We start from the raw sequence: 9330 nt of genomic DNA on the forward strand, positions 1-9330 counted from the left end.
ATGAATAAAAATACAGTGCTGTAAGAAAAAAAGATTTTTTTAGTAGATGGAAAAAAAATACTCCACTCTTTTAAGTGACTACACTCGTTGCAGGACCATCAAAGATTATAATCACATACAAACTCTTAGAAAGAATTTACAGGTCTATGGGCAAATTCTTGTCAAAAGTAAACCAAATATGACAATTAAAAAAAAAGGGCCAGTTAAACTGTCAACTGACCCTACACTACAAGTATTTTCAATTAGGTAGCCCATAATCCTTTGCTTGTTATTTAAAAATGGTGGCAACTATTTGGCTTTAGATCAGCGTTCCTCAAAGGTTTTTAAAAAATTAAAACTTTTTGCTATTTGTAGGTTAAGCATACTTTTATAGAACCAAGGTAAAGTATTCTATTTTGTAAAGTATTCTAGATGCTGCTCATAATATAACATTTTTATTTAATAAGAATAAAATCTAATGGACAAAGAAAGTCTTTTTCCTATTCTGAATTCTTTATTATACCTCAAATAGAGATACAAAAAAGGGACTCACCAAACACATCAAAGGAAAGTACAGTCCCTGACCAAATTATTAGCCAGCGTTCATATTTTTTTGTCTTTGGAAAGTAAACTTGTTTATTTTTTAAAAAATGCAGAAAGAAGTTTTTATTTATATAAAATATAACTCTTTCTAAAATAAAACACAAAAAAATAAAAAATTAAAATTTTTATTTACAGAAACCCTCAATATTTTGCAGCTCCCCCATTATTTTTTATCACGGTGCTAAGTCGATTTGGCCAATAAGTCGATATTATAAAGACAATTTAAAGCTTTAATTAATAATTATTCGCCTAATAATTAATTAATAATTTTAAAAAATTCTTTTAAATGTTCATTATAGCTCAAATGCCAACTTTTTTAATCAATTTTAATGGATACTTTTTCTCTTTAATAACTACCATGACCAATTCATTTTTATGAAAAGCTAATAATTTTTTTGTAGATTTTACAGTGTGGCAGTGTGGCCACACTGGGGCTCTACCTTGCATAAATACTTTTATGCTTATTTAGAGATCATTTTTTTAATTGAGGTAAAAGAAAAGTTTCAATAACTTTTTGTGTATTGGTCCTGATTCAATATTCAATCCACAATGTACTGTTGATCAAGGCTTTTCCAATTGATAACCAAAACATGACTTTAGGAGGATGTTTAATTGTTTGGAATATAAAATCTTTATAGAATTTTTTCAGCCCTTTTGACAAATTGAGCCTATCAAGTCATAATTTATATGGTATAACAGGTGATTACTAAAAATCTGGGCAAAATTGCTTACATCATATTTCTATATGCAACTAATACTTATTTTTTCAAACAATTTTTAAAATGTTGCAAATTTATTCTTCTTTTGAAATATATATTAACTTTTATACAAGTATTTTAAATTTAGTATTAAAAATGACGTCAAACGAAGAGCTCCAGAGAAAACGTGTGTACCAGTTTTATAAAGAAAATTCAGATAAACCTAAATCATTCACTGTTTCTCATTTTGAAGCAGAAAACTTATCAAGATTGACTATATATGGAATTATTAAATGTGTAGAAGAAGATAAACCATTTGAAAGGCAAACTGGTAGTGGTAGAAAGCCGAAAATAATGACTAAGCGCACCATCGGTCAACTTACCAAGCTTTTTGACCATAAATGTGACATTTCTCAGCGTATTGCTTCAAAAAAGTTTAAATGTTCTCAGTCACTTATTTCTAAGACATTGAAAACCAAAACATCAATAAAAAAAAGAAAACAAATGAAGATTCCAAGTCAAACTGAGAACCAGAGAGGAAAAAACCGACATTTGTGTGGTCAACTTTATAAAAATTATAAAGATTTTATTTGGGTTCTTGATGACGAGTTTTATTTTACTCTCTTGAACAGCCAAATTAATGGTAATGATAATTTCTATTCAAGTAACATCGAATTAACACCAAACAATGTTAAATTCAAAGAAAAAAAGAATATTGAAGAAAAATTATTGGTTTACGTGGTCATTTCGCCTTTTGGCCTATCAACTCCATACATTGTACAGTCTGGAACAGCTATTAACCAGCATATTTATGTTGATGAATGTTTGACTAAAAAACTATTACCACACATCAAACAGCTTCCAAAAAATACCAAATACATATTCTGGCCTGATCTAGCAAGTGCCCATTACTCAAACAAAGCTGTTAAGTTTTTGAATGAAAATAGTATAAAGTTTGTAACAAAAAGTAAAAATTGAATATGCCCGAATGTTGTTGTATTGAGGATTTTTGGTCTTGTATCAAAGGAGATGTTTACAAAAATGGTTGGCAGGCAGAGAATTTGGATCAATTACACTCTAGAATAATTTACTGTTTTAAGAAATTCGACAAAGAGCTGGTACAACGCTTGGCAGAGTCTACTAGCAGAAGACTCGACACAATAAGACAAGGTCTTGTTGAATTAAGATAAACGTTTTTATTAAAATTAGAATAAATTTGCTATTTTATTCTTTTTAAAACAATAAAATAGGTCTTCTAGATTAAAAGTTATTTAATTTTTAGTTTTGTCCAGATTTTTAGTAATCACCCGTTACTTATCACTAAAGCTTTGAGAGAAGACAAAACAAAAAATAATTACAATATAAAGATGGAAATCCCAAAATCAACATTAATTTGATTTATTATTATTAAAACTAAATACATTGACTTAATAAATTAGTTTTAATAGCGTTGATAGAAATTTTAATATTTTCTGAGAGAGAATTTTAACATTTTCATAAATAATGAATACTGAAACTTTTTGGACCTTTAGCATACTTTATTTATAAGTTTATTTAAACACATAACTCCAAATAACCATTCCTCACCAAAGTCTCAGACATTCTTGAAGTCGGCGAGCAAAGTTATTAATCACTTTGTGAAATTCTTTTCTTTTTATTGCACAAATGTTGTGTGTAACTGCGTAATAGTCAATTTCAATTCAGCAACAGTCTGAGAATTATTCTCATAAACTTTGTCCTTCAACATACCCCACAGGTAGAAGCCTAAGAGATTTAAGTTAGGCAAATGTAGTGAACATTCTAAATCACACCGCCTGCTAATCAAACAATCAGGGAATCATTGATTTAGTACTTTTTCATAGGGTTTCAAACTAGTGATTGCTATAACAACAATCATTAGTGATGAATAACAATATTCATTACTGATTTCAAATCTGAAAAATAAAAAGAACAGGGTTAAAATTAGCATATTTATTGGAAATTTTTTGGGTTTCGCTTATTTTGGGACACCTTGTAATTAAGAAAAAGGTTCTCATTATTGTATCATAACAAATTACTTATTTCGAGTCATCAACAGTGAAACTATAATAACTGTTTGCCCAATTTAGGCTCTGGGCATTGTTTAATTTTGGTTTTTTTGGTGGTCTTCTATTTCTAATGCTTAACTCATGCAAACCTGGTCAAACAGCGATTGTTGCTACATTTAGTCCAACCTCATTTAATTTTCAGGTAACTGCAAAACAGCAATCTTTATTCTTTTACTATTTTTATTATCTTTCTCTCATCATCAATATACAATTCCCATCATCTTGCAATATACAATTCTCATCAAATATCTATCCTCAGTTTTGACATTATTGGATGTTATTTTCTTTTTTTAATTGTATTTGCTTTTTCCCCAACAAAAAATTAGGGATGCCATTTTTTAATTTGTATTGGATTTGCCCTAAGTTTTGATATATCACATTTTCTTGAAATTTTACATATTGTGTAATACTTAATGATCAAAAGATATTGAATAACAGCTTTTTTTTTAGTAATGTCTTCTTTTTTTCACCCTATTTTGTAGTTAGTACTTGGTATTTAGTGAACAATTTTTTAACCTAAAAATTATTTTCAAAAAGATAAAAGCTGGTTTCTATAGAAAAATACATTAAAAAAATATTGAAATAGCTGTTTAAAAATTGTATATTAAAATTTTATGTAATTAAATCAAAATGGTTAACAGATCTTGGTGATACAAATGTAAGATTCTCAAAAAAATGTACACTTGATTTTAATTTTGACCCTATGCTCATAAACTGAAATAGTAAAAAAAGCTTGGTGTTGAATTATAAATGAATTATAAGACAAATAAGGATTTTTTAAAAGTTATAAAATCTTTGGGACTTTATTCCATGTAAAGTTTACTCTTTCAGAAATTAAAGCTGTAAAATTTATTTTAATTAAAAATACAACTCTTGTATGCTAAACCTTTTAAAACTGAGTTTCCAATAAACCATGAACGAAACTTTTCATGAAACTTTATCACTTCAAAACATTGGTTTTGTTTAAACATGTACAAGCAAGGAGCACCTAAAAAAATTTGAAACAAAAATTAAGTGATTAGATTTAGCAAAAACAAAAGCAGTTTAAAATAAATATTTTTGAAATCAAATTTTTTTTTTTAATTATTGCATAAAAAAACCCATTCAATTTCAAAACTTCTAAATTGAAATCGTTTACTTGAAACTACTTAAAAACTTATAATTGAAAAAAAAAATGTTATTACTAAAAAAATTATATTTAGTGACAATTTATAAAGCAAACCATTCTGAGGATGAGGAATTGTAAAAAAATCAATTAACTGGTTGTCTTTATGATCAAGGATTCTTTCTAAAACAATTAGCAATTATATACAAAAGTTGGAATTAAAATTAAACAAATTCAATCACGTTGTGTCATCACTCACCTGGGGCAAGAACAACCCATCGTTTCTCATTTTCTTTTTCCACCATTTGTTTTATCTTTTAGTTTTTTTTTTAATTTTCCTTCAATTAAAAATCAGAAATTAAGAAACTGTACAATACACTTATTTATTGAGTGAAAACAACGAAATGCTGCAAAAAGAGGAAAAAAATGTCACATTAATGTCATATTAAAGTCATTTGTTTATAGTTGGTACTAATATATTCTGTGCACTTTCATTTTTTAAAAGGCCACATAAAGACACACTGTACAATTCATTATAAAGTATCTTTATTAGAATTATTAAAATTTCGTAAGTACTTAAATACATTTGTGTATGTATGCGCATGTGTGTGTGTGTAAATGTGTGTGCGTGTGTGTATGTGCGTGTGCGTGTGTGTGTGTATGCAAGTGAGTGTATGTGTGTGTATGTGTGTGGGTCTGTGCGTGTGTATGTGTATAAATATGAATCACATAAATACAGTACCTACAAATTTAAAAAAAACAATCTTGATCAACATGTTTCAACCTTTAACTAATAATCCTTGATCTAATTAATTTCAATGTGTGGAATCTTTTACCATGGAAACCACCAAGTTGGAAACAGTAAAAAAATAACTGAAGAGCAAAAAGATAAAATCGAGAGATTGTCAGCAAGATCCTTCAAATTTTGGTATCTTTTGCTGTTTATTTCAACGATTTACCTAATCTCTTGTCTAACAATAGGAAATGACCGAGTACCGGCCACAGCTAAAAATACGACTTTTTGCAAACCCAGCCCTGGCCCTGGTAAAACTATAAGATATAGCAGGGGTTGTTAACTAAAGTTAGAAAAAAATTTATAACACTTAATTTTATACTTACATTTACTATTTGTTAAATACGGGCATATATTTATATACTTTTAAACTCTAATTTACTTCCAACAAGGTCGCAAGCAACCAATATTAAGTTATGAATTACTTTAAAATAGAGGATAGGTTAAAAAGCTAGGAAACAGTTAACTGAAGACTTAAAAAGTGGTAGGTTGTATTAAAAAGGAAAACATGAAGATATATTACCTATATACATGGGTAAGAGTTATAAGGTTTTTTTGATGTGCAAGGAAAAAAACTGGATTAATAAAAAATTTTATAACAAAGGGACAGATACAGTAAAAGGCTGCAACTTGTTGAATAGGAAGCCAAGCAAGAATGAGTTGTGGCTTATTGTAATTGAGATGATAGCTTGTTTGAGCATTGACCATGATTAGAGAAACAGCATAAAAGAGCTAAAGCCTGATTACGATAATGATGATAATCGTGATGATGATGATAATGATTATGATGGTAATGATGATCATGCTGATCATGATAATGCTTATAAGTACGTATATATATATACAAAATATAACATGAATTTAGAATTAAAAAAATATTTTAGGATGTATAAATATTTATACATCCTAAAATATTTTTATTCTGGTCACAAACCCGGCCCCAGCCGAATATCAACTCCGGTCGCTGTTTATCTAACAATACTGAATTATTTACTAATGACAGAAAAATTATATCAACTTTAACGATACAAGCCGCAGTTAAGAACTGCAAGCTGATTTAAACAATGCAATACATTGGTAGACACAAAGAACCAGATAGTGGTCTTTCCTAAAACAAAAATACAAAATATTGTCGAATGTAAATAAATTTATTACTTAAAAAACATTTTCATATTTGTCAAACAGTGAAAAATAAACTAGAAAATAAAAAAAGCCCTTGTAAAAAAACATATTAAAAACTTTAGAAACAAAAAAAATAAAAATAAAAAAATATTTAAACAAATTAAGTTGTTATGAAATTTGTTGTTATGAAATCATTCACTTCAATTCAGATTTTTTGTTCATAACAAGTAAAATTTATTAAATAAGGGGAGGAGGAGAGGTCTCCCTGTTTAAAATTAAAGTCTGTTGACCAGAAAAAGCAGAGTTTCCTTCTCTCAAACAGGGTCTTAATAAGCTGAGGATGGGAGGGAAAGTTTTTCAAAAACTATTAAATGCCCACTTTCATGTATTAAGCACTTAAGAATATCACCTTTTTTTTTCCTTTGATTTTTTATAATTTCTGTTTTATAAGTAATAAATTAAAGCAAATTTGACATGCTTTTTTTGTTTGAGCATTCTCCAATTCTTTGTGACAACTCTAAACTGTTCATAACAACTTCTAAAAAAAAAAAATTTTTTTTTTAAATTAACTCACCCCGTAAAACTCACCCAGTAAAACTGTGATAAAGGTTCAAATTGTTTTAAATTGTTTTATTGGATTCCTTACCTCAAAATATGTAAGTGTACATATTTCCTTACCTCAAAATATGTCATTTACCACATCCAATTTCTTTGGAAATATTGCAAAAAGTCAAAGTATTTGAATTACTCTACCTTTATAAGTCTGAAACATGTTTTTTCTTTAATTGATAATTTAGTATTACTATTTACTTAATGAACTTAACCATTTCTTACATATGTTTATAATTTTAATACTTTTAAATTTAATACTTTTAATAATTTAAAATTTAGAATAGTTATATTTATATTAGGGGTGTCCCAGATAAGCTATCTGGCCGGATAGGAGTATTATTCGATATTTGATATCTGGCCGGATAATAACTTTATCTGGTTTTTTATATATCGGATATTTCATGTTAATGTAATTTGAAAATTGAAAGAAATCTAGAAATGTTATATTTTAAAATAATCTAATATTAATGGTTTCTAATCAATATTGTGATTATTATTATCAAAATACTACTAAAATTATATATACAAAACAAATATATCAGTTTATCACTTATTTATATTTCTTTTACCTCAACATGGAAAACTCGCTATTTTGAAGGTTTATCACGGTAATATTTTGTCAAAATAAAATATATTACTTATGATTTGAATTACAAATATAGGGGTATTTGATATCCGGTCGAATAATAAAAAAATGTTATCCGGGACAACTCTAATTTATATTTTATATTCAATATATTAAAATTTGAACTACCCTGTAAGCTATATATCTAATTTCTATCATGCTGAGTCCAAAATACACCACCTGTGGTGTACCTCAGCTATAGTGTAAGCTATTTTTTAAAAGTTAAAAAAAAAAAAGTTAGAAAAATGTTTAAATGTTTAATAAAAAAGTAAATATCATTTGGGAGCATCCATAAAGTACATACACAGTAAAACCACTAATTTAGGAAACCCCTTCACCCCTTGTACGAACCTGTACACTTTCGAAGACCCCCCTCCCTCCGCATACTCTGAAGTCAGAGAAAAAACACAATACCAATTTGTTACACATGTGAAATTCAATGTTTAATAAAAATTAAAAAAATTAAATAAAGTTTAGGAGTGATAGTCAAACTGCATATGTTCTCACTGTCTTTAACAACCCCTACCCCTTGTGCCCCCTTGTATGCTTTTGAGAAATCCCCCCTCCCCAAACCTGCGTACGTACTTTATGAATGGCTCTTTAGGTTAAAGAAAAAATATTTTTGCAGAATATATCTTAAGTATATTTTTATATAATAAGTCAACTTGTTTTTCTGTGCATTGGCCTTGTTTGTCAAGGTTCGTGTTTCAGAGTTATAGTGTTAAGAGAGGGTTATAACCACAATTAAGTAGCCTCGTCTGTAGTGGCTTTCTCAGCCTTGGGGAGGTAAATTAAAAGGAAAAAAAAAATTATATCACACACACAGACACACGGTCCTACACACACACACACACACACACACACACACACACACACACACACACACACACACACACACACACACACACACACACACACACACACACACACACACACACACATACACACACACGCACGCACCCACATCTTTGTAGCTTTTGGTTTTTGCGTGAACTATTCTAACTAACTGTTTATTCATTAAAAATTTGCTTATTAGATAAAAAATATGATTTTATACTCGTTAAAAGCATATATATCCTTTAATTTTATACTCCTTACAAGCATATATATCCTTTGATTTATCTCTATTGTAATTTACTTTTCTCAGTACTCTTTTAAAGCGAATATAATCTCAAGCACTCCAAAAAAAATCAGTGATTTTTTTTGGAGTGCTTGAGATTATATTCGTTTTAAAAGAGTATTTGAAATTATATTTGCAAGCATTTTGAAAGTAAAAAAAAATCAATCTGACTTTTTTTACTTTCAAAATGCTTAAAAACTCAAACTTTTTTTTATACAATCCTAGTTTGCACTTTTTCTAACCAATATCAAAAATTAGACAAGAAAGTTTTTTGTTTTTTTTTTGAATGAGCATTTATTTTGATTTAAATGCAGAATGGGTATTTTTACCACTCATAATTAGTCACTAATGTGATGGTGAAGCTGTTGCAATGTTAGTGATAATAACTAAAAACTTAATATAATTGATGATGAATTCTGTGTAGTTACTCCATAACATAACTTTAACACCCAAAACTAAATCCGTTTATACTTAAAACTAATTAACTACTTAAAAAGTGTTTAGAGATGTATTAAACTTAATTTAAGTTTTTACTTTTCAACTCTTCATAATTGTTTTTACATAATAATGACAACTTTTTTCCTAA

At 28.1% G+C, this 9330-nt stretch overlaps 1 protein-coding gene across 2 annotated transcripts in view; it reads right to left on the reverse strand.

The window, feature by feature from the left end:
- LOC100207504 (ribonuclease H2 subunit B) overlaps nucleotides 1-4852 on the reverse strand; it is a 52362-nt gene extending 47510 nt beyond the window's left edge. Inside the window, exons 1-3 of one of the 2 annotated variants that reach the window (XM_065789063.1) lie at nucleotides 4732-4852; nucleotides 4590-4655; nucleotides 4254-4355 (exon numbers count right to left, since the gene is read on the reverse strand). In XM_065789063.1, coding sequence (XP_065645135.1) covers nucleotides 4254-4355; nucleotides 4590-4655; nucleotides 4732-4777 — 214 coding nt within the window. In that variant the 5' untranslated portion in view covers nucleotides 4778-4852. The remainder of the gene's footprint in view (nucleotides 1-4253; nucleotides 4356-4589; nucleotides 4656-4731) is intronic. The other variant, XM_065789064.1, reaches the window with a different exon arrangement.
- Between the last annotated feature and the right edge of the window lie 4478 nt (nucleotides 4853-9330).

This window comes from Hydra vulgaris, chromosome 01 (genome assembly GCF_038396675.1).
Source record: "Hydra vulgaris chromosome 01, alternate assembly HydraT2T_AEP".
In the NCBI taxonomy this organism is placed as follows: Eukaryota; Metazoa; Cnidaria; class Hydrozoa; order Anthoathecata; family Hydridae; genus Hydra; species Hydra vulgaris.